The sequence below is a fragment of the Macadamia integrifolia genome, chromosome 13, assembly GCF_013358625.1.
Source record: "Macadamia integrifolia cultivar HAES 741 chromosome 13, SCU_Mint_v3, whole genome shotgun sequence".
NCBI classification, from domain to species: domain Eukaryota; kingdom Viridiplantae; phylum Streptophyta; class Magnoliopsida; order Proteales; family Proteaceae; genus Macadamia; species Macadamia integrifolia.
The window spans coordinates 9,725,691-9,752,649 of NC_056569.1; the positions used below are offsets into that span (position 1 = coordinate 9,725,691).

The window sequence follows — 26,959 nt, forward strand, 5'->3', positions numbered from 1 at the left end:
ATCAGTAAAAGAAAACCTATTTCAAGCAGTAGCAAATCGATTAAGTCCTAGGTCAATCTCCTCCAATAGCAAAAGAACCATAAAATATCACCCAGAATCAACTTTAGGCAGAAGAGATCTTCAGAAACATCAAAACGAAAGCAACATAGCAGAAAATCCAAGGACTCAGGAGCATTAAGCAGCAAACTGAGACAATCGATAGCAGAGTTTTTTTTATTTCCATACTAAATCTTCCTCGAAACCCTAGTTCTTCTTCTTATAAGAACTAGGGTTTCACCGGTAGCAAGAGACCTTTGAACGACCCTCAAAACAGCTACTAGTTACAGCTTTGATACCAAGTTAGAAACCCAAGAATCTGTAACCATTAACTTGAGAGAAGAGAGAGGAGAGAAAGAAATTGAGAGAGAAGAGAAGAAGAGAGACTGCAAGGAGAGGAGCAGGCAATATATTTGGCAGTCCCCTCGTTGTGTGTTTATAATAATCAAAATCAATAACCTTACAATTAGAGACCTTGTGGAAATAGGAAACAGAAATCCTAATCTAACCAATTTAGGAAACAAAGTACTAACCTAATTTAGCCTAACTAAGAAACAATAAACCAAATATGAGGTCAACAACTAATCACAATTCACAATAGGGACAAACCCCCTTATCGTGACACATATCTTAACAAAAGATATTTTATTTTACTGATGGTTTTGATTTCACATCAAAATCTGTCGAACCTTCAATGTTTTCAAGCCCATCTAAATGTGATCCTTAGAAAAAACAGATACAATATTGTTGGTAAGCTCTCACTTTATTATACTTCCATTTTATTTGCTGCAATTTTTCTTAACCATGTCCACAACCATGTATACTATCACAGGACAGCCATAACTCTTCATAAACCCACCATTATTAATTCAGCCAGTTCCCTAAGCTTTAATCATAGTATTACCCCATTGCTCTCCGGCTCTTTCACATCAGGCAGCAAAGCATACGTCAAATATCTTCTTTCTTTTTTTTCCTTTTTTTTTTTTTTTTTTTTTTTTTTTTTTTGAGGGGGGGGTGTGGGGGTGCCAAGCGCCAATATCATTTTACAGAATACACTCCAGCAACAAATTTAAAAAAAAAAAAAAAAAAAAAAAAAAAAAAAAAAGAAAAAAAAATGTCAACTTTCTAATGTATATTGGAATTGGATATTGTCAGTTTCCTTTTATAAGGAGAAAGAAGAAAAAATTTAGAAGAGAATTTATATGTTTTCTACGAGGGTAATCTTTATACACTACTCTTAACCAATGAACTCAACATTATTGACATCTTTAAGAATATGATGATACAGAAATGCTCCATGTGAGCATCTTTCTGAATCGTCTTCCATAACAAAAAAATAAATAAACTGGTAAACTTCAACACTGTCAGAAACTCAACAGAAAATATATGAAAGTGATTAGGGATAGCAAAAGAACCTCAAAGATTATTAAAATGACTAATAACATACATGTATGGGAAAATCAAACATAATGCCAGCTTGTAAAAAAAGGTGAAATTTCATAGATGCCATCTCTATTGTTAGCATATGACACTTTACCTATGTTGGAAATGCCAATCATGAGATGGAATACCTGTAATAGACATTTACTTGCATCAAAAACCATACCTCTATGCTAACAATGGGAAAAACAATACAGTAAGAGATTTAAAAATATTTATCCTTTATCATGAAAAATGGATCACTTACATAAGGAACATGTCAGAGTATAAAGGTGATAAAATGATGCAAAACAAAAAATGGAACATATCACCTGGCTTTGGGAAATTACAGGAGCAAGACCTACATAATATATCTGAGTGAGAGTGTGAGAGAGAGAGAGAGAGAGAGAGAGAGCATTGGTGGGCTGAGGAGATAAACAGGGTGAGAGAATGAGAGATTAATAGGATTAACCATTAACCTAGACAACAAAGGAAAGAAAGCAGAATAAACCAAAATACTTAAATTGGATTTCCACAAAATAGGAATACGATTGGCAATCAATCAGGCAGAACAGAGGAACAGGATCACTATAGTTGACCCCAAATATTTAGTGTTAGGTTCGAATGATAAGGATGACGATAAATATATCCACTCCAGTATATAATGTTAAGCAATAGCTGTAGAAATCCAAAGAAAATTGTTTCCATACGGTGACATTATTACTGCATCGCCTCTCACCAAACAAAATAACTAAATTACACAGAAATTCAGTACTAGTCAATCAAGAAAGTGCAGAGGTACCAAATAAATTGCAAGGTAGCCTATCCGGGTGCTTTTCTAAAATATCTCCCAAGTCTTGACCAACTGTCATTAGGTGAAAACTTGTCCAACTTAATTTTGGTATGGTTAGATCATTTAAATGTCTATTTAATAACCATAAATTGCTCAATTCTGAAAATATTTGGCAAAGCCCGAGAGTATTCAAGTCTATCATGATTTACTGTATCGTTTTGTCTCTTACTAAATTCAGTTTTATGTAAGAAGTTTCAGTCCTTACTCCTTAAGTCCTGAATTTTATTCCAAATGGTTTTTAGCCTTGAAGAATGGTTGTAGTCACACCAAGAGAATGGCTTAATAGACCCCCGTCCATTCATGAGCAGGTCTCCCCTAGCCTTCAAGGCTTGTGGGTCCCACACATGGCACAGTTATTATCTGTCAAGTTAGGAGTCCAGCTATTGTTTAGATAAATTGTTATTTAATTTCTGTTCTTTACCAGTAGGAATCCTACTTCCATTAGGATTGCATTTAGAGTTCGTATTTAATTTCGAAGCTTTTTTAGGCCTGATAGGACTTCAATGGTCTTAAAGTACATGGAGCAATTAGGAATAAGTAATATTTAAAGTCCATGAACAGAGTTGTACTTTAGCCCATTATTCAAAAAGACCAACAATTTCCTACACCCCCATTGTGGGAACCATTTCTGACACACCCTCTTTTGTACCAATGTGGATAAGATGATTCACCATTCTAAATTCTAACCATTAGATAGATAAAAAATTCCCTGGATGGGCCACATGTCCATTTTGGTAGCCCATCTTATCTATATGGCTTAGAATATCAGTTCGGTCTGCAACCTTAGTTTATTTCTTCAATATCCCCTATTTTTTATGAAATCCAAATCCAAAATTATTTAATCCAATTCACAATGAAACACTGTGAGTCATGCATGAACTAATCCCGAGAATATGAAACCATTAGAAAATAGAGAAGAAATAAACAGTATCTCTAATGCCAGTCCCTCAGTTTCCATCCAATCCTCCTTTCTTCTGGTTCAATGTTCAGCCTCACTTCCGGTAAGAAAGGAAGTGCAAAATCTCAGAAATATATTTTGTCATCCCAATCAAATACCCATTTACCCCAAATTCTAAATGGCATAAAAGACTGGTAATAATAACTTTCCATGCGTTATGCGGCAGTCCTTTTGACATCACAATAACATTTTATCCAATAGATTCAATCGCACTTCAATAGTAGAGAACTGCTTGAACAGGGTTGGCGTTTACAGTGAGAGAAGGATTCACCAATCTTATAGCAGCAAGAGTTTTGGCAACTAGCATTTCATGAGTTGGGTCTTCAATAGAGGAGCCCTGGATGTTTTTGCCCATGTCATTAGGGATAGAAAATAACTTTCATCGCAGGGGAACTGCTTGTTCAACAGATGCCAATATCTGAAAACGACTTAATAGTTCCTTTGGCCAGGCAGGGTTCTTCTACACTCAATTGGAGTACAAGGAATTCTATACCTCCACCGGAGACTGGTTATTATCTTTTATTCTTCTTGAATTTTTTTTTTTTTTTTTTTTTTGGTGGGGGGGGGGCATTGTGGGCTTCTGTCAGTGTTTATACTCTTATACTTGATCATAAAAATTCTGCTGTAGCTCATGTCAAAAAAAAAAAAAATCCTTAATAGTAATGACCAATACAGTGAAAGAATATCAGTATTTACTCTGCAAAATACCAACTACAGTGACCAAAAAGTCAAGTGAGGAAAGTACAAGAACATATTCCTTACTTTTTGGCGTGTCCAGCCTAGTTGTTGATTCTGCTTGTGAATCCTGATCAACTGTTAAACAAAGTCAACATCTTTAATGGTATGTTTAGTGACATGTAGCATTCACATTTCATGGTCAAGATATCTGAACATGCCTTAGCTTTCACACATTCAATTAAATTTTTTTTGGTCAATCACATTGTATTATATTTTGAGTTTGATGTTAAAGGACAATGGTCACGAGTTCACCAAATCCCTGCAGAACCAGTAGCAGTGGAAGAAGAAGTAGCTCACAATGAATACAAAATATAAGTTTAAGCAGGCAATCAATGTCTAAAGAGCAACAGAAGTCCAAGAATAAGAAAATGACATATAAAAATAAAATAACAAAAAAACCAATAGACATCCATAAATAACTGAAAATATTTGAAGTTTTTTTTTTTTCAAATTCAACTCAAAGCAAGCATTAATCTTCGGTGCACTCCCTCCCCCTTCTCCCACCCCACCCTTGTTTAAAAAAAAAATTGCAATTCACCCAAAAAAAAAATTCTTTGGTGCACAGCTCTTATAATGATATTTTAACTATGAAACAGGCAGTTTTAAACAGTACCCACTTGGTATACACATGGTGGTCTTTTTTCTTTTTCTTTTTGGACTAGGTAATAAAGTAACCTTTCATTGATATGAACAAAATTAAATCTTTAATAGAAACAGTGATCAGCATCTTCATTAACGAAGCTTTGTGATATATTGAAAAGCTTATGTTATACAATTGCAACATGTTGGTGACAGATTCAAAACTTGGAAACAGCCTCTTCTGTGAAGCAGAGGGTTAGACTGCATACATTTGCCCCTCCCAGACTTTGCAGTACCAAGAGACTCATGCACTAGTGCACTTTCTGTGTTTTTTTAGTCGAAGTGGAGTGCATCCTTCCAACTCAACTCAACAAGTAGATCCTTCTCCCCCCCCCCCCCCCCCCCCCCCGGGGAAATGAGAACAAAAACAAGAATAAAGAACTCAAAACAAAGGGAATGAGTTTTCATCCAAGAGCAGACTTGTCAATGCTAACAAAGCATCTCTCTCACGCCTTATCTTTAAGACCAACGAGCATAATCTCAAAGACTCAGTCCAGGCCACCAGTCTCCCAGGCATCTCCATTAATCATCAAACGACCAAGTCCTCGCCAAAACCATAAACCATAACCAAAGACAACTAGACAGAAATGCACAACATTGTCCGATTCAAATCCTCAGTAAAACTCATTTCAAATTCTAAATTTTCAGAAAAATTCCGATTCTAATCACATTATTGAATTAACAATCAAATATGATCCCACCAAAGGAAACAAAAGCAGAAGTTCCGAAATTGAAAAAGAAGAGACCTGAAAGAATGCAACAGCAGCGATAGCACCATCAACACAAGCAAGAGCGATATAGGCACCCATCAAAAACTTTGGGAAGCAACGACCGTTCTCCATTGCTAACAACATCCCCCACCGACTCATCATCTTCACACAGACACCCCACACTCTCTCTCTTTCGCTGTTTTTCTGATGAGTGCGAAGGGTGAGAGAGGCGTTTTGGAAACTTCTTCTTCTTCTTCTTCTTCTTCTTCTTCTTCTTCTTCTCTCTCTCTCTCTCTCTCTCTCTCTCTCTCTCTCAATGAAGCAGCAGATCCGGCTGGCTGATTTGGGAGGAAGTGAGGAACTGACAAGGGGAGTTTCTAAGTGGAAACCTTTTTTCTCTCCTTTAAATGAGGGGTTTTAATGTAATTTTATAGGAAAGGGAGGGCGTCAAAGTCTCGAAGTCGTCGCCTTTTTTATTATATTATTATTGAGCCCCTTTATAGTTAGTTTATTACGTTATAGGGAGCTTAGGGTCTCTTGTCGGATTCTCACGCATGGCGGACTTTTTTATTAAATTAGGGCGTTGAGGATTCGTTACCCATTCAGCTGATGACATCTGTGTTTAATGTCCACGTAAGGTATAGCGGGAAAGTGGGTTGTCAGATCCACTAGCTCCATCGGCTGGTTCAACCATGTTGATCAACTATGACCAGACCGGTTATCTCTCAATGCTTTCATTATTCAATGATCCACAATTTCGCTAAGGCTATATTTGGTTGTAAAGGAAATAAAAAAAGAAAATAAGTGAAATTTTCATACTTAAAAAATAAATATATGAAATCATTATCCATATGACTGAACATTAACTTCAAATCATTCTATATTTAGTTATAAAATTTCATTTTATTTTGCATCCAAAATCTTTTGCTATAATATGTAAAATATATCATTACTATGTATAGTCAAAAAAAATAAGTAATTTATACAATCACATGGGATGATGATTATAAACATTTTTTTTTTAAAGTATGAAAATTTCACTTCGCTTCCCTTTAAATTCTCATTGCAACCAAACAAAACCTAAGGTATTCTCATTCACCGTGACCACGCACAATAGGAGAGAGAGAGATGGGGAGTGACAGGGGGTCACAATTGGACTATCCAATCATTCAGCCAGCCACTGATGAAGGAAATTTGCCATTTTACAATTGTTATATATTATGCTTGTGGTCAATCAAAATCAAACCAAACCGATCAACACATCACAATCTACAAGTTTTAGCGAAGATTTTTTAAATAATGTATGTGATATTATTCATTATTCACAAGGGAAAAATCTCTCTAAATCTGAGGCCTCTTCAATGTTTACTCACAAAATATTTTTTATTATTTTTTCTCTCTTCTTGAAGAAATAATTAATAAAAAAAAACCATGTGGGTAGGCATAAGGAACACCGTGGGTGGTCCTCTCAACAAGTCACAATCACTTCTTCCTACTAGTGCACCCAAGAAAATTTTTATGTGAATCTATTTAGTGGGTATATTTCATTAGTCAACTTCAAAGAGAAAAGAGTCCAAAGACAGAAAATGTAGAATCAAATAATTTTATGGGAAACAGATCTTCATGTTGACAATATGAAAATGTTTTCTCTATGTCCTTTCACATCTTGATATATGCGTCCTACACTGACATTCTCTTCTTGACCATAGATTTTCTATTGTTTCACTTTGTGATTGGTGTAACAAAAGAAATCTCTCTCCTTACCCGGTATGGGAAATCCTCTTCCCTAACTTTATATCATGAAGTATCCATCGTGGCTGAGGAAAAAGTAACTAAACTTAGTCTAAACTATGATGATCACCAAATCACATGATCTACAAAAAAACACCCAATAGTTTACTTGTTGTACAATTGATTATTGTGATGTAGAGGTTAACTTTCTTTCTTTCTTTATTTTTTATTTTTTATTTTTTATTTTTTTTTAATCTTCATAAAAACATATGAAAAAAAAGAAGGAACCATATAGATGGATGAGTGCTAAAATATCTTACCAAAATTTATAACAAAAACATATGAGAAAATATGTGAGGTTGATGTTACTTAAGTAGAACACATCATGGAAGTCATATCTTGGGGGTCTGCTTGGCAACTTGTCCTTGAGTTGAACATTTGTTGCCATTTCTTTGTCACAAATTTTGTGCTAGTGACGATTTTAAGTGAATTTGTCCAATATAATGAAGTTCTAGGATAGGGACCAAAGCCTCTCATTCATCAAGAACCTAATTTTTCTAATGTTTTCATATTCAGCTCTAAAAGCATACAGAGGAGAGAGGATGATATGTCAAGTTGGCCGGTTGGCACACCAGTATTCAAAGGCCATTAGTTCAAATCTTATGGTATGAACCCTAGAAAAAATGACATTAATTAGAAGGAATGAAATGGCATAATAGGACTAATGTATCCTCTAATGAATACTTGGATATGGTTAATTGAGTTGCAACGAGGTTTAAGTATAATGATTCAATCGATTTAGATTTTTTAGTAATAAACACAAAAATATCCAATAAGAATGTGCCATCTTGTTCATGCAAAGTGTCTATATTGCTTTCTAAAATTTAACCAAAAATGAACTAGTTTAATTGATATTTTCAATACAATAATAGGAAAAAAGAAGACAAACATGTAGACCTATGGGCCAATATTAACTTGAAAGATAAAAAGATTTAAATTGATAGATATTCGTAGATATATCATATGACTTGTTAAAGCAATAACTTTTCATAAATATTATAGAAATAAATATAGCGAGTAAAATGTGAAGGGTATGGAAAGGCCAAATCGGCAAAGTTAACCATTATATGGTCTTATTTGACATGTAAACATTGGGTTTTAAATTGTTGTTGGAACTTAATTTTCCTATTCCTTTAAAACATTACAAATTAGATTTGACTCCTAATGCCAATTTAAAATTATACACAATATTATTTTTCAATTACATGATAAGCACCATATATATAATTAGATTTGTTATCATGTTGGTCCTCTTAGAGCTAGTGTGGAATTTGATTTATATAGTTACCAAAAAAAAAACTTTTTTTGATTTATATTAGATAACTACATTTAGAAGAATTTAAATTTGCAACCTTTTAAAATATCAACTTATATATATATATATATATATATATATGCATTTGCCTACTAAATTAGAGATAGTCATTATCTTTAATACACTAAATTGAATAGAAATCAATTGCTAAACAATGACTGACAATATGGATTGAATGCCATTAATAGTAATGATAATAAAAAAGAGAAGAAATTAAGTAAAAACATCATTACGATATTGTCATTATACTTTTAGAATATTTTAAATGAGTCTCCCCTATTTGGTAACTCACCACTAATATTTCTTGATTTCTATTAACTTCTCGTCAATTTTGAGGTTCAAGTCAGATATTGAAGCATAGAAAATGGATCCACTTGGAATTACCAAAGTCGTATTGATAATAATGTTTGTGTTTTATAATTTTTTTTTCATAAATGTACAAGTAAATTGGTTACGAAAGGTAAAGGAAAATTATAGTTCAACTTCTTTTATGATGAGTTTGGAATTATCAACATTTGGCTTGTGAAATTATCATTATCTATTTATGTGTGTGTGTGTGTGTGAGAGAGAGAGAGAGATGGCATGTAACATTGATTACCAGTTGTATTTAACATTTTTCATTTTAATCGAACTCAATTCAATTATCCATACTTCTAAAATGTCAACTAATCTTTTTTTTCCCCTTAATTTCATTTTAATAAAAAATTATCAACAAAGAATTTATAACAATAAAAATAAAGTATATTAAAATAGAAGAGCAATGATGTGAGCATGATATGTGGGACAACCTTATAGTGACTAGCATGAATATTCATTATTTGTTAGGTTTATAACATGTATTCATAAATAGTAAATAGTATTACATAATCATTATTAAGTTGGGATAAAACTGAGTTTGTTGTTGTTGTAGTATTACATAATGTTTTATATTGTAGTGATATACATTATATTTAACAAATATTCATAAATAGTATATAGTATAACATAATCATTATGTTTTATATTATGCCGACATACATTATACGTAACAAGTATTCATAAAATAGTATGTAGTATTACATAATCATTATGTTTTATATTGTGCTGATATACATTATACCGAACAAGTATTCATAAATAGTATATAATATTAGATAACCATTATGTTTTATATTGTATTGATATACCTAGTATAAAAAAAAATGGAGTATGATATCTAGCTGCCCAATGGGACTTTAACCACATCTACAAGACGAGGGAGGAGGGAAGAGAGAGTAGGGTTCCTTGTGGCACTAGGTGAAGATAGGAGAGTCAAACCCATGACTTTTTGGGATTCTGCATTCAAATGGTAAGACACCAACCAACAAAACAAGAAGTTATCTTCAAGGGTCTTAAGGAGAATTCAAGACAAACCATTGAATGAAAATCTAATATATCCATGTCAAAATAGTGAAATGCTTTTTTTTTTTTCTTTGGGTGAGGGTGGGGAGATAAAATAGAAATAGTGAAATACATACCAATGGGGTTGGTAGCCTAGTGGTGAAAATGCCCTCAACCCATCACTGCTCAAGTCGGCTAGTTGTGGATTTGAGTTTTGGCATGCCCACTATCGCCCACTGGTCCTGCGAAAGCATTGCTTGCTATACGGGGACTTGTCCTGAGGGCTATGATCACTACCATGGAGAACCTTTTTTTATTTACCAAAAAAAATAAAAAATACATGAGAGAATTACACATGTTTTCACATTTGCATAATGAATGAAATAAACCCCCCCCCCTTCTGGATGAAGAGAAGATCTCCCAAGCAGTGGGAGTCCCGAAATCTGATTATGATGATACCTTTCTTAGTGGAGGATTGAAAATTCTCTTAAGATCGATTGGATCTCCAAACAAGAAATCATTAATTGATATTGTCCTATCATCTCAACCACAATAAATTCTTCAAAAAATTAAAAATAAAAATAAATAGTTAAGTTCTTGTGAAATACACCCCATCATATAAGGACCACATATTAATTCCATCCATGTTACATGGGGTTCTTATATTGTAGCAATAAAAGAAAACAATAGTTAGTTATTTGTAATGGCATGTATTAGTTTTGTGTCACTTCCATGATGTATGACCTGCAACATTTTTCAATTTTTCTTCTCTCTCTCTTAAAATTTTCATTATGTTTTTATGTATCAGCAAGTTTTCTCAAAAAAAAAGTTTTCTTTTTATCAAGATGTATCGATAAGTTGGTGACAATAGGACTATCTTTTTTTCCTAAGCTTTGGGAAATACTCAAACATTTGAGATCATTTTAAAATTTATCATTTCAATAAGAAAAATAAATAATAAATAAATTGTTTCTAACTAGACGCTCCACTCCATTCACATGCAAGGTGATCATTTTCCTTTAGGCTATGTTTGGTAACCATGAGAAGAAAAGAAAAGAAAAGAAAAGAGAAGAAAAGAGAAGAAATGATGAGAAAATAAAAAGAGTATGTATGTTTGATTACCAAAAGAAGAAAAGAAAAAAATTCAAAAAATTTTGAATTTTAAGAGAGAGATGTCACATAGGAAATCATTGTGTAATCATTCATTTATTGTCTTATTATGTTTTCATAATTTCTCATGTTTTCTTGTGTTTTTTGCAAGAAAATTTTTGGGGGAATAAAAGAAAATTTCACAATTCCCCAGAGTTATTTTCAATTTGAAAAGGAGAATCTTCTCTTGGATGAAGATATACTAAGTATAAAGAAAAATTCTTAACCCAAGGAAAAAAGTACAAAAAGTGTACCTTTTTCTTTTCTTTTCTTTTCTTCTCTTGGCTACCAAACACGGCCTTATCGAATGGTGGATTTGATTGGCCGGAATCAAAATCAGCGGATTCCAATTTGATTCGATCAAAATCGATGATCCGATTTTGATTCCTTAAACCTAAGTTGGGGAAGGATTGCAAATGGTGTTTCGGTTTAATGTTAATCAATATTTACAATAACAATAAGAAGTCTAGCCTTATCTTAATTTAATGAGATCGATTACATGGATCAGAGCAAAATTAAATTTAATAAAAAAAAATACAAGGAATGAGGCACAACACCGGCAAGGCAAGAAAATTTCAGTTAAATGGAATCGACTACTTGAATTTGTGACTTTTAATTAATTCTATTTGAAATCATACTTGAAACAAAACCTAGCTATACATGTCATGCCTCGTTACTTCATTAATGCTGATTAAAAAAATAAAAAGAAGAAAGACCCACTTTTTCTTTTTTTTAATTCATGTTATAGGCCTTTTGGGACCCCAAGGCTTTCAACATCAAATTGGCCGATTATCTCAATTGCAGCCTAGGCATCAAAAGAAAAATTACCTTATTGAGATGGAAGGTAAAATCTAAAGATGAAATGACCGGTCCTTGTCCTTTTCACATGTAGCGAAGCTCAATAGGGTAGCGGTCCTATTGTACTTGCCTTTGTTCTGAGTGCAATTATGTTTCCCTTTGCCAAAACTCCTTGAATTTTTGGAAGTTTCCTTTGCATGATAATTTTAATGGAAGCCAGCAAGTCTTATCAATGCCTTATCAGTGTTTAGGGTTTTAATAAACTAATTAAGGTTTTGGCTTTTAGGAAGCATCAACAGTTCACCACCCTAAGACCTCTAAGTATATACATCTAACTTATTGCAAGAATTGATAGGATGGTCCTACACCTACATCACAACAAAGACCTATCCACATCACTTGCACTGTTTTAAAAATTGCAGTTGGATTGGTAGAATTGATCGATTTAGATTAGAATCCGCTATGATTGATTCAGATTCTAAGTGGTCTGGAGTAGCCGATTCTAGGGTTATTAAGATCGGATCATTGGGTTTTCAGATTTGAGAGATTGATTCTAATATTTTTAGGGCTAATTTTGATCTGAATCGAATCAAATTTACAGACATCGATACAACCCTTGATTACAAGTTTTTAAAATCCTTGATCACTAATGACTATAAAACAATAATTGATACGGATCATGGGTACTGTATAAGTTATATCACCCACAGTGGTGATCTAGATGACTTATGCAATCAAATCATATATATCTATGTACCCTATAAAAAGATGTACTGGTATTTTTGGGCAAATTTTACTATCTGACTTAATTGCCCCCCATTTACTATTTAAATTACGAATATTTTGAAACTTTACCATATGAGCCAAATGCCCCCTTCCAGATTTAAATCTTTCCATAATTATTCACTCCCTCCCCACTATCCATAATTATCTCTCCCTCTCCCTCTCCCTCTTCCCTAAAAGTTGAGGAAAAAAACATGTCCCTCATTTATTTACTACCTAAGTTACAAATAATTGGGCAAACTTTACCATCTGTCTCTCCATAATTAATCTTTACATAATTATTCACTCCCTCCCCACTATCCATAATTATCTCTCCCTCTCCCTCTTCCTCTTCCCTAAGAGTTGAGGAAAAAAACATACCCCTCATTTATTTACTACCTAAGTTACAAATAATTGAGCAAACTTTATCATCTATCTTCCACTATTAATCTCTCTATAATTATTTACTCCTTCCCCAATATCCACAACCATTTCTCTCTCCCTCTCCCTCTTCCTCTTCCCTAAACGTGGAGAAGAATAACGTGCCCCCATTTACTCACTACTTAAATTAGGAATATTTTGGCAAACTTTTCCCCGCCAAGAGTCCTTTTGGAAAACGACACCTCCCACCCCACCACAAATATCTCTCCCATCATTTTCAATTAAGGAAAAAAAAAAAAGTTAATTCTTCCTACTCATCTCCCTCCCTAAGTTTCTTCTTGATAGCAGAGTACAACACCTCTTAGTCTCTTCCCCAAGAGGTATTCTCTCTCTTTCTCTCTCTCTCTCTCTCTCTCTCTCTCTCTCTCTCACACACACACACACAAACGCACACACCCCTTTCAGAAACTCTCCTCTCTCCTGTCTATTTTTCATATAGAATAGATGGATCTAGGATTTTCTTATATTTTTTTATTTTTTAGAAATTGAACGAATGTTGATGGTTTGTCTTGGAATTCAAATTTGGTAATTTGTCGTTCTGTTGATTTGGAAATGGTTTTCTCATTTGGGCAGGAATTATTCAGTCAGAAATATGGGGTTAATGTTGATTTGATTGTCAGAAAAACCTGAATGTCATTCGATAATAGATTTGGAGCATTTATACTTAGTTATTAGAGCTATAGGGATTCTGATTCGGCTTGGCATATTCTTATTTTATTTTTTTTTTTACCCCTTAAAATTTTCCCCCTTCAATCTAAGTCTTTAGATTTGGGAAACTTTCGTTGCTTAACCGATTCATTGTTGAACTTTTAGCATTAGTTTTGCTGAATGGGTTCCTTTTGTAGATACTGCAGGCTTTGTTGGATGATATGTTGTGGCTCTTAAGCTCATAAATGAGTCGTTCTTCCACCAATAGCAAGCCTTCCCAAGGTATACTTGTAATTGTTTGTAAGAAATATTAAAGATAAGCCAACTTACAGTGGCATTTTTTTAATTTTTTTAACAAAAAACTTTAAAGTTTCCTTATTTTTTTCTCTATTTTATGATGCAGATCTTTTCTTTTGATAATTGATTTATATCTACAGATGATTCTTGACTCTCTTCTCATCTTACTCCAAGTTGTGTAGCATCATTGCAACATCTCTTTATTGATGATTAGTTACCCTGAATGTTGGTAGTTTTTTGACTTCCACTCATATCTCATCTGATATTTATTGTGTAGTAACTGAATTAGACAAGTTTCTTTTGATTGGTGTAGATGAGTATTTTTCATTCCTACAATAAATTTTGATGTTGTGCTAATGTTCCTTGGTACTTACCACCTACATCCTCTTCTGAAGGATTATAGGCTTAAACATCCAGAAGTTACCGTCCTTGTATCAATAGGCAAATGGATTGTGGTGACCGACTGGATTTGCTCATGTTGCAGCTTAGTCTAATGCTGATGGCTTTGATCTGGAGTACGATTTCCTACCTTTCATGGTCCTAATAATAGGAATTCCTGAATGATGGCTTCTCCCATCTATTCTTCCATGAAACCTTGAGGTCATGGGCTTGAACAAAATTTTTTATTGAAGCTGGGACTGATAATTTCCGGTGAGAAGCAAAACCGAATGATTTTGCATATTAGTTGAATGAATTCTTATGTTGACCCTGTTAGGGGGAGCATTCATATCAAGTTAGTTTATATTAATTGGCCTCGCAACATTACAAACTTTTGACATGGTTTTTTGGAAAGAAGGTATTGTCATGTATCCTTTACCCAACAACTATACGAGGATAGCTACACAAATCCCATTCCACCATTCAATTGTATTCAAAGTCGTTCTTTTTTCTCAAATTATGATGCTTTGAAAATCAAAAGGACTAGGGTTATTTTTAAGATTTGCTCAACAAAAAAAGGGAATGAGATGACTACCGTTAATGTACACCATTAACCAAATTGAATGGTGCTTTCAGATTAAAACAATGCAATACTAATGACAAAATCTTCAAGTGCATTAGTGTGGCAGAATTAATAACAACTCAAAAAAATGGCTCTTCAAGCCTTCACATGCTTCAATCAAGTTTAGGTCAAATCCTATTAAGAAATACTAAAAAACAGCAATCTCAAGTATATCTTAAAAATGTAATTCATACAAATCATATAATTTTACTTTATTTATAAAATTTATTTGTACTATATATTACTACTTGGGTCACATAACAAAATACAACAATGGACAAGTTTTCTGATATATATATATATATATATATAAAGTTAGGGATTATTAACGGAGTCTGGATAAAGTATCCTATTAGTGAGAGGCCCATGCTCCATAGATAAATGGGGGTGCAATGATCACAGTGTCCCTATACGTCTAAGGGTATGTGAGTGTGACCCTATGTGTGGGAACAAGGGTCTCTCATGAGCAGAAAAATTTGCCCAAACATAATTAAAAAGACCTTCGTTAGTACTATTTCTATAAATAAAATTGCTCAAGTTATTACAAATAGAGTAACAGATGACTTGTGATAGAGTACTACTTCAAGGACAAATGAGTGGCAAGATAGCCCTTCATGGAAGAAATGTTGTGTAGTGTCCAAAGCTTTCACACATTTGGGTTTTTGGGTTCAATTTCATCTGCTTCTTAATTTTTTTCCTTCATGTGAAAATTAAAATATTTTATTGAATTGGTCAAAATGGTAGGCATTTGGTAAATTTTAAAATATTAGGATAAATAAGAAAAATACATAAATTTTGTAATGAAACTTTAGGAAATTATTATTTAAAAATAAGCATATATTCATAAATGATAATATGACTAAAAATGAAAAAATAAGTGTGGTCTACTAAAAGGGAAAAAAAAGTAAAGTTACTTCTTTTTCACTAGTCCTGGTTACAACCAGGTTTATGAATTAAAATATTAATGGTAAATAAGATAGTTATATTAATGTCCATATATTTTCGTGAGTAAATATTACCTGACGTGGTTATCAAATAATTACAATGACATACAAAATCCAATTCATCCTAATTTTGTAGGGAAAATAGGTTCAAAGAAAGTTGGTTGTTGTGAAATTGAACTGAAGATGTTTTACGCTTGTAAAAATTCAACAAATTTTATTATATAATATAAATCTCAGGTAACCATTCAAACCCCGGTATCATCTGATCCATGAGGTCATGGGGTCAGTATGAATCCGTGGGACTAGTCAAACCGAAAGTTTGAATACTATAGCAAATATATATATATATATATATACATTCAAACATTACTTATATTTAATACATCCAACAAAAAATGAACCAAGACTCTTTAAAGTTTTAACTCAAATTTCTCATTGTAATCTTGTTGTGGGAGTTTAAAAGAGTTTGTGAGATATTTGAATCTTCAAATATTTGTATGTTTTTGAACAAATTCCAAGTGTAATAAATTTTCAATTAATTTCTTAATTTCAATTCGAAAATTCTCCATTTCCTATCTCGTTCATTTTGATTAAAAAAAAAAATGCACTTTGAGATTGTTTGTTTTCTAGTGATAGCTAAGTATAGATTGGAACATATATAATTCATTGGGTCTTGCTGCTTTATTAATGGTCTACCATGGCAATGATGTTAAGAACAGACCAGGTTAGTGGTTAAGGACCACATGTTTGTTTAAAGGTTTTTTTAATTTGATAAGAAAATAAAATAGTTTTACCAGAACAAAACAAATACTGAATTATTATTTTTTTGCTTAAGAATGAAATAGTGAATTAAATAAAAGAAAAAATGTGGGAGATCGTTGATATATAGGCCGCATGGCACTTACATTAATATGGGGGCAAATAACAATAGACGTGAGAGTATTAATAAGGGCAGAATTTCCACATTTTATAGGGGGTGAGGTTCATGTTTGATTCCTCATCTATTCATTTGCGATTTAAATAGAAATCGTGGCGGTGGATTGCTATGCTAGTCTCCCAAAAAATTAGTTGAGATGCGCGTAAGCTGGCCCAGACACCTTGGTTAACATTAACAAAAAAAAAAAAAAAAGTGATGTGGTCATTTTACCTCCCATTGTGTTTAGGCATGGGTGTCACACAACTTAGCAGGGATTTTTTTCCCAAAGAAAAGAGTCAAGGTTATTAATTTTAGAGTTCCTGATTTTTCCTATTTTATTCTACCAAAAAAAAAAAAAAAAAAGATTTTTCATATTTTTGCTCGAGAAGCTAAGTTGTGAGTCATTTGCGTACGCTTCTATCTTATTTCAAAATTAGACCTTAGAGAATAATTTAATTTAATTACAGATATATTATCCATAAAAAATGTAAATAACTCCCATGGCCAGTCAGTTCGTAATATTGTGCTCTACGCATTCTTTTAGCTCTTGGTAGCTAGTCTAGATGTTTACAATTATGGCTTCAAATGAACTTGCTTTCTGCATTCATTTGAGTATTCTCTTTGCTTGTCCTTCTTGAGCGTTCCTTGCATAATCTCTATAACAAATTTTCTATCAAAAATATAAATTGAAGTCATCCTATCTTATTGTTTGTTTAAAGGATTGTTTGAAGCTCTATGCATTATTTTAGCTCTTGGCAGTTAGTCCAAATGTTTACAGTTATGACTTCAAATGAACTTGCTTTTTTGCACTCCCCATGCATAACCTCTATAGAAAGTAGCAACAGATTTTCTATCAAAAATAATAAATTGAAGCCATACTTGTTTAAGGGATAGTTTGAAGAGTTGGTGAACCTAGTTTTCTCCAGTCTTCTAAATGTGATGTTTGGATTATCATCCGGACTTCTTCTTAGATCAGACACATTTGTGAACAACTTACTTCAAAATATTTATAGGAAAAATCATAATGTAATTCTAGATCAATGGGTTATTTAATAAGGATCCAATATTAATCCAAGACATTATGATGAACCAAAAGGAATGGTGTTATTCATGGATCTAATATGGCAAGAGACCAAGGATTATAGTAATTTGTCAAACCATCACCTTGTAAAAAATTTTGGACGTATCACGCTTTGCACAATTTGCCAGTCGTTTCATAGTTTGATTCATACCAAAATTGTGAAGGTAACATATTATTCATCTATCCTAATCAAATGTTTCAGTATATCGAACATTCCAATGTTTTCATAAACTTAAAACAAAAGGAGAGAAGGTTTCTTATGATTCCAATGTAGAAAAGAATCTACACTCAACACCAATGATAATACATAAAATTATATCATCCAATAGGACCTTTTTTTTTTTTTTTCTTATTTTGATAAAGTCATCTAATAGGACCCACGTAGGTCAAAAGAACAGAAATCATGTAAATGTAGACCCCACATCTTATTATATGAAAGGGTGCACGTGAGAATCTTCTCTTAAAAAAAATTTTAAAACACGTGCTTGGAATGAGTTAAAGAAAGAAAAAAAAGGCTGGATGGAAATGATTAGGTGATATGATACTGACCGGTTACTAAAAAGTTAAAACCCATGAATCATGTATTATTTATTGAAGTGATAATCTTGATGTGGAGAGTTAGGAGGAATCTCTTTAACATGCATATGCAAGCTCTCCAAATCAACACGTGTTAAACAAATAAAAAAGCATCGACTGTAGCTTAAAAAAAAAAATACACTTTCCAATAAATAATATGAATAGGTTCCTTAGTCCGGCCTGGCCATGTGAGTGGAATCTTTCATGCTACACCAATGATGATACAAGAGACCGTATTATTCACATGAAAATGATAAGGAAGAAGAGAATAAATAATAAAAACGTTAAGTAAAACGCATACAATATATTAGCTGTTTGGAAGGCCTTTTCCCTAAATAATGAAAGAAAAAATTCCCTTGGAAATGCACATCTAGATAGGTTTCTCTACTATCAAAGTTGATTTTGTTATGTGAAAGGAAGGTTTTGGAAATTCTGACTGTGAAATTTATAGTAAATGCTCAGAATTGGCCACACTTAAAATTTCAGACTCTTTGTTGTAATGGGATACTCTTTTCTATATATATCATTTAGTCTTCAGAGTGTATATCTTACTACAAATGTTTTTTGAGAAGATTACTGCCAAGAGCCTCGGACTTGAGACCTCCTAGTGAATATGGGCTTTGCGCACCACAACCTCATCAATTGTGCTAGACAATTATTGTTACCAATGGATTAAAATGTTTGTAAAATTAAACTTTTTGATAACGCAAAGAACCAAAACTAGATAACCCCTTTCACCCAATTCGTATATCTCACTATAATATAGTCTATCAGCTTAAGTGACTTATGATTCGTATGTTGAACTTGCAATTGATGCAGTCCCAAAAAAATGGAGAAGAGGAAGCTCTAGATATTCTGGTTTTCCTTTGTTCCGGCAAAGGTCCAGTAACGTACCTGCTGACTTTTAGTAGGGATTTAACTTGGGGCCAGGTTTGTGTCAACCCTAGCTAGTTTGAGGGTGCAAATCCTCAATCCCAACCAAGCCAAACCCGATCAAGTTCAGGACCAATTAGGGCCAGCTCAGGCAACAAATTTAAATGTCCTAGTAGTTAATAATGGGGAGAGCGATCAACGTAAAGGTCTGAGAAAGGAGGGAGGCTAAGGGTGTCAATCGGCTTGATTTCAGTTTTTTTGTTCGGTTTTGATTCGGTTAAGAGGGATGATGAGGTAAATCGAAACCAAACAGAGAACCGAATCGGTTCTATATTGGATACTCAAGCCAATTTAATTAGATTTGGTTCGTTTTTTGTTCTAATTCGGTTCTATAATATGGTTTTAATTCGATTTTGTAACTCAGTTTTAATTTGGTTATATAAATGGTTCCACTCTTGCCCCATGATCGTGATGGACTAAAGACTATAATGGGCTCAAGTTATGGATATTATGGTCATTGTCAACTCCAAATTTATCTTAGCATGTGAATATGTGCAATAAATTGTAAAAAATACTTTTTCTTTTTATAATTGCAAAAAATACTTACCACAAAAGAAAAAAAAATGAATACTCATACTCAAACCAATACTAATTAGATTCGGTTCGGTTAGAATTGATGGTTCTTATACCCTAAACTGTAACCGAATTGGACCAACATAAATACGCATATACTCAAATTGAATTTGAGCCGAATTGATTCGGTTCAGTTAGTTTTGCTCAGTTTTGGATTTGGTTTTTTGTTTCAATTATAAATTGACACCCTTAAGGGAGGCATATTAAAAATTATGAGAATTATAGGCTCTATTTGGTTGCAAAGATATTTAAGGGGAAGAGAAGTGAAACTTTCATACTTAAGAAAGAAACTTTTATATTCATTACTCGATATGATCCCATGTGATTGTATAAACTACTTCATTTCTTAACCATATTTAGTAATGATACATTTTATATGTAATTTTTATTTTATAAATTAAAGCAAAGAATTTTCGATGCAAAAATAAAATCAAGTTTAATAATCAAATATAAAATAATTTAAAGATAATGATATCATCACATGGTGTAACGATTACAAACATTTCTCTTTTAAGAATAAAAATTTCACTTCCTTTCTCTTTAATTTCCCTTGTATCCAAACGAAACAATAAGAAATAATAATTCTTGAAGGAAAGTATCCCTCCTCCCATGTGCTGGGCTGGGTCTGGCCCGGGTGTTTTGTTATACATTGTGAACGAGCCGAGCCAAGCTAGTTCATGGAGTGGTGTGGTGCCCCAACCCATATATTTATATTTTGGTTCTTAATTGGCGGTTTCTTATTATATCCTGTGGGCTTAAGTGGTGACAACCGCCTTGGGCCTGGACTTGGGGCCATATGATTGGGTGTTTTTTTGTAATTAACATGTCTTTTTTTTTTTGGGTAGATGTAATTAACATGTCGCTTTACAAAAACATATCCATTTATATAGTTGCATTCTCAACGCTCGGATTGGAATATTTTGATCTCATCCATTCGGGCCAAGAGTCACATGCACACCTTGGGGATCTCATGTGGTCTGAGAACAACCTAACATACTTGAAGAGGCACAATATAGGTTCCGACTAGGAGTGAAACAGGCCGGGTTGGGCCAGGTTTCTTAAAACCCTAACCCAACCCTAGGTCCCAAAATTCAACCCAAGTCTAACCAACCCTACAGGGCTCAGGGTTGGGCCAGGTTGGGTTGGGTTGTCACTAGCTGATCTTCTTAGTGGAATCACATTTTAATATAACAAGATATAATGACATTATGGACTGAGTTAAATCTTGGCCATAAAGAAAGTCCAGGTTGAGAATTGTTACCAAGTCCCCAAATGGGCCAAGCCCAACCTAAAATATTAGGGGAATGGAGCTGTTTCCTGTTAATATATGCAATGTTCCAGTTATAAGAAGAAAAAAAATTACCATTTTCAATTTTAAATTTCAATAATTCCATTTGCTACGATAGAGATAGAGAACTCAAGAGTGAATGCAAATTCCATGTAAGAGAGAAACAAGACTTGTTTTTCAATTGAAAGTTTAAGGAATTAAAGTCGAATGTTCTATGCCATCAAGAAGATACCATAGCCAATCATGAAACCAAATGGTCCAAATCTGTATCCATAGAATGATCTGTCAAAAGAGAAGAAGAAGAAGAAGAAGAAGAAGAAGAAGAATAATAAGATAGCAAAATAATAAATAACCAAAGCAAATGGATAATTAAAAAGTCCCATACAAATTAACAATAACAACACGAAAACAACAAAGGTCTCTCACTCTCTTGATACCTGATAAATAGGGAGTAAGGGTTTAAAAATGTATTATACCCTATATATCATATTAGGGTGAGAAAACATTATTAGTTAAACACAATAATAATGAAGATTAAACCTAGCCTCAACCCAGGCCCAGCCCAACCCCACACAGGGTTGGGTCGGGTTGGGCCGAGTTAGCCCTAATAGTCAGGTTAGACAAAGTTCAGGCTTAGGACTAATTATGACAGGTTGGAATCGTCAAAACTAAACTTACACCCCTAGTTCCGACTATAGGATTGTTGTTGCAATTTTCACTTATGCAGAAGATCTGACCTGGGTATCAACACAGTTCCAGTTCCCATTCCCATTCCAGTTCCAGTTCCAGTTCGATTTTTCCCTGCTTTTCCTTCAACCCAAGCTGATCCACATCGGTATAGATCGGTGTCGGCCTTGACCGAAGATCGTCGTGATTGGATAAAAATGACGTTAAGGGCTTTGGACGTTCTTCCGGCCCCACTGATCAGATGTCATAAAAATCTAATCGTCAGATCCAAAGACTAGGACAGTTGAGCATTTAAACGACTACGATTACGACGCGGAAAATCAAACAATGCCAGCTGTTAAAGTAAAATTTCAGTTGCAAGATAGGGGTATTTTGGACAATTCAAATTTTCCCTAATCCTCCTCCATTCCTCCATAAATAGAGATGACCACCCATCCATTAGGGTTCCGTTATTGCCTTTGAGAGAACCGAGCGAGCTTCAATCCATCGCCGCCTGGTTCCGTTGCGGGCATATAGAAAAATCCACTAGGTCCCTTTGGCTTTTGCTTTACGAAGGATTAATCTTCTTCTGCAAACAAAGTGTCTTAGAAATTTTTTGATTTCCTTTATCGTTTTTTGTTAGTTCTTCTTACGAAGGATCAATCTTCTTCTGCAAACAAAGTGTCTTAGAAATTTTTTGATTTCCTTTATCGTTTTTTGTTAGTTTTTCTTTGCGGCCGATCCAATGGGTATCGCGTAGAGAAGGATTCTGAATTCTTTGAGTATGTGAGCACTCAATTTCACCCGGCCTACATAAATTAGCAGCGGGCAGCAGCAGACTACGAGATTTTAGTATTCTACATTTTTCTTCTGCTCATGTTTTAATTCATGGAAGCTGCCCTAAATTATTAAATTCTCCATATTACTATAATTCTGTCACTGGTTTTCCTTTTTACCTATTAAATTTCTGTTGATCGATGATTTTCTTTGTGAGTTTCTAGGGCAAGAAAGTCACTTTTCTGCTGTTTCAGACTTTCAGTGTTCTTCAAGGTTTAATGTTTGGATTGCAGGGTTTTTGCGCCGTTTTTAGGGTTTAGGATTTAAAATTTGGGATTTTAGGGTTTACAATCTAGTGTTCTAAGGTTTCTGATTTAGGGTTTTAGCATTTGATAACCGGGTATTGAAATCCGGGCCTGATCCATAATCGATGGGAATCAGGGAATCTGCTAAAAAAATCCAATGGTTTCGGATCTCATATGGTACGGTATTGGTATCAGAATCACCTAAGGTGTTAATCGTTTAGGTTTTGATGTAGACTGTTTGATTGACTTTGTGCAAATCAAATTTGAATCATTTAATAATCTGTTTCCTAGGTAAAATTGAAACTATTTATGAACTATTTTCTTACGTTTTTTTAATTTTTATCTATATAATTTTCTTGTTTTTAAAAAATTTTAATTAAACGGATGTAAATTGTATTTAAACATTGAATTGAATTGTTTGTTATTATATATATATATATATATATTTTAATAGTTTTATATAATTTTAAATTTATTTATTAAAATATATATGTGAATTTGTTATGGAGATAAAAATGTTAAAAGGACTGTGTGACAAGACTCTGAGAGATAAGGACATGATGTGTCTTTTCACTACTGTTTTACCTTTCTCTTATATTTATTGTAATCTCTTTCGATTTTAAAAATACCAAAACTAAATTATAATATTAATTTTAAAGTCAAAATTAAACCATTTAATAAATGGTTTCATAATTTTTGTGTAAATAGGTCAGTTTGATTTATTTCAAATTCACTTTATTTCCTCTACCTAAGTTTTGTTTTGCGCAGGAAAGTTAAGTGGCCATGCTCCACTTTACGGGTGTTAATGGGTTGGGTTCACATGTATTTTTATTGAAACTAAAATTGCACAATTTACTAAACAGTTATATTTTTTGAAACTACAATCATTTAGTAAAAGATTTTGATTTCCACGGTTTTTAAAAGATTTTGGTTTTATGGTTTAAAATGATTTTGATTTCGATTTATTTCATACCGTTTGACGGTTAGTAATATTGGTTTGGTAGTTTATTCATATGTTTACTAAAATTTGATTTTGGTGATAAATGATTCACTCTTGAAGATATGAAAGGCAAACCATTATGTTTTATTAAAACAACTAAACAACTATGTGAAATAAAATATTGATAGAAAATAATCTCAATTGCATCTAACAAGTTAATAAGGACATGATGTATCTTTTCATTACTGTTTTACCCTTTTCTCTTATATTTATTTTAATCTCTTTGGATTTTAAATATACCAAAATTAAATTATAATATTAATTTTAAAATCAAAATTAAACCATTTAATAAATGGTTTCACAATTTTTGTGTAAATAGGTCAGTTTGATTTTCATAAATGGTTCTGATTTTAAATTCACTTTATTTGCACAAGAAAGTTAAGTGGCCCTAAAATCGTATCATTTACGAAATAGTTGTATTTTGGTTGAAACTAAAATCGCACCATTTACTAAATGATTGCATTTTCTGAAACAACAACCATTTAGCAATCGGTTTGGTAGCTTATTCACATGTTTACTAAAATTTGCTTTTGATGATAAATGATTCACTCTTGAGAATGTAAAATACAAATCATTATGTTTTATTAAAACAACCAAACAATTAAGCGAAATAAAATATTGATAGAAAATAATCTCAAGTGCATTTGACAAGTTAGTAAGTAATGCTTCTAGTATTACCAAAAAGAAAAAAAAAGTATTGTTTACACCATGAATTTTCTTCCCCCCCCCCCCCCAAATAATGTGTTATGATATTGAAAAATATATATTTAATATGTCGTGGTGTAGGCAAAAATTGCAGGCTTGCAGTACTCAATCATTAAATTAAATGAGATACTAATGATATTTTGCAATCATGTTATTTAATCTTTAAACAGGTAAATCGGATTGGTTTTGACGGTTTAAATGGTTTAGTTTTCATGGTTTCAATTCGATTTAAAACTAATGGGTTAAACGGCTTAGTTCTATTCCAACCCATTTAGCTAATCGACCTGAAACTTGAAACTAAAACTGAACCATTTCCCCAGTTTGCCCCATTTTTTTTTTTTTGTTCAGGGTGGGTTTTCATTGCGTTCAGGGTGATCTGGTTTTCAACCGGTTTTACCATTCCACAACCCGAAACCAAACCAAGCAGAATTAGATTCAGGGTTTGTCGCCCCAGGTACTAACCCAGTGTGGTTTCTGATTAGAGAGAGAGACAGAGAGAGAGAGAGAGAGAGAGAGAGAGAGGAGCAAAGAAAAGAACCTATAATGGGAAAAAGAAAGAGGATTGGAACAATGGGCCATTCCAATTTCCACACCTGTTGATGCCTGTGGATCTAAGTGTGTCAATCGGTCCGTAACCAAGTATTCAGTCTGGATTTGGTTTCGGTTTCAAGGACTATTAGTGTGATCCAGAGTTAGATCAAGTCCCATCTCAGTTCTGAAAATTGGTACTCATACCCGACTTATCTGGTTCTGATCCGGTTCAGGTTCCTATTCAGGAACAAATAACAAACAAGGGCAAAAGTCTCTAGCTCAATGGCCCATTGAGATTTGTCTCAAACACTCAATTATATGCAATGCAGCAGATTGGATGAGTCCCAACATCATATCTATTGATAAACAACAATAATTTTCAAGTTTTTTAAAACAAGACACACACACACACACACACATATACATTAGAAAGATAAGAAAGTTCATACAAAAAGTTGCAACGTTATTGAGATTTAAAAGCAAACAAGTGCAACGTTGTAGGAGATGGAAAAGCTTTCAGCCACTGTAATTTTGTCTAAGACAGAGAAGAGGAAGAACATAACACTTCAAACTTGAAGAATTACATTTAAGTAGATTATTTAACTCATGGTTCATGAGTTCTAAAGCAACAAAAACTAAAAAAAAAAAGGTTTTACAATTGGACTATAATTATAACTCTATAAGATGATTTATCATTTTGGTGTTTAATTATGTCGGGTTTTCATATAAATTATTTTACGTTTATAGTTAAAGAGGAAAAAGTGACATTAAGTTATTCAGTCAAGTTTTGATTAGATCCGACGATTCTTAGTATAAATCCAGATCCAGACCGAACCAAATTATAAATACTTATTTCAGATCCAGGATTTAACCATATTATAATGGATTGGATTTGATTTAGGGTATTCGGTCCGGAATTGGATTCGGTTATGATTTGACACCCTTACGTGGATGTCATGGCCACATGATCAGGTAGATTTTTAGTGCTTAATTTAAAATATCAAAACTAACGATAATGTCTTTATTTTTTATTTACGGTTCTTAGCATAAATCCAGATCCATACCGAACTAAATTATAAATATTTATTTCAGATCCAGGATTTAACCATATTATAATGGATTGGATTTGATTCAGGGTATTCGGTCTGAAATTGGATTCGGTTCTGATTTGACACCCTGACGTGGATGTCATGGCCACGCGATCAAGTAGTTTTTTAATGCTTAATTTAAAATATCAAAACTAATGATAATGTCTTTATTTTTATTTTCCGTTTCACTTGTCTATATTGATACTTCGTAAGTATTACATGAATAACCAATGGGCTTGGTAGCCTAATGGTAAAAATGCCCTCAACCCATCATCGTTCGAGTCGGCTAGTTGTGGGTTTGAGTTTTGACATGCCCATTATCGCCCATTGGTTCTGCAGAAACGTTGCTTGCCATACAGGGGTTATGATGAAATTTTCTTATTAATAACTTTGCAGAAAAGAACCTAGAAGACATGGTAGAAACATAGTAGGTCTCTGAAGATGTAATGACTACACCATCCTAATGAAAAGGGACAAATCCTTCCCCCGTAGATGTTTTCCTTTGATAGCAAACTCTAGCCCAACACATTTATGGCCCGACTTAGACCGGCTAGATTAATAAACATGTCGGTCTCATTAAACGGGAGTTCATGGTGCAAGTAGCTAGCTCGGCGGACGCCAACTGAACCGACACATGTATATGCTCGACTTGAACCTACTCAT

General features: G+C 33.3%; 1 protein-coding gene and 1 long non-coding RNA gene across 4 annotated transcripts in view; one reads left to right on the plus strand and one right to left on the minus strand.

Annotated features, from left to right (window-relative positions):
* Window positions 1-5,700, minus strand: part of LOC122059905 (tobamovirus multiplication protein 1-like) — a 28,333-nt gene extending 22,633 nt beyond the window's left edge. The window contains exons 1-3 of the mRNA XM_042622970.1: window positions 5,390-5,700; window positions 4,029-4,079; window positions 1,574-1,607 (exon numbers count right to left, since the gene is read on the minus strand). Of these exons, the coding sequence (XP_042478904.1) occupies window positions 1,574-1,607; window positions 4,029-4,079; window positions 5,390-5,515 (211 nt within the window). The 5' untranslated portion in view covers window positions 5,516-5,700. The remainder of the gene's footprint in view (window positions 1-1,573; window positions 1,608-4,028; window positions 4,080-5,389) is intronic.
* Window positions 5,701-13,160: 7,460 nt separating this feature from the next.
* Window positions 13,161-14,655, plus strand: LOC122060183. Of its 3 annotated transcripts, none has more exons than XR_006134271.1 (3): window positions 13,161-13,288; window positions 13,814-13,898; window positions 14,309-14,655. It is a non-coding gene; the product is annotated as an uncharacterized LOC122060183 (long non-coding RNA). The 3 variants fall into 3 exon arrangements; XR_006134272.1 differs by having other exon boundaries at window positions 13,226-13,288; window positions 13,823-13,898; XR_006134270.1 differs by lacking the exon at window positions 13,161-13,288 and having other exon boundaries at window positions 13,344-13,898.
* The last annotated feature ends 12,304 nt before the right edge of the window (window positions 14,656-26,959 follow it).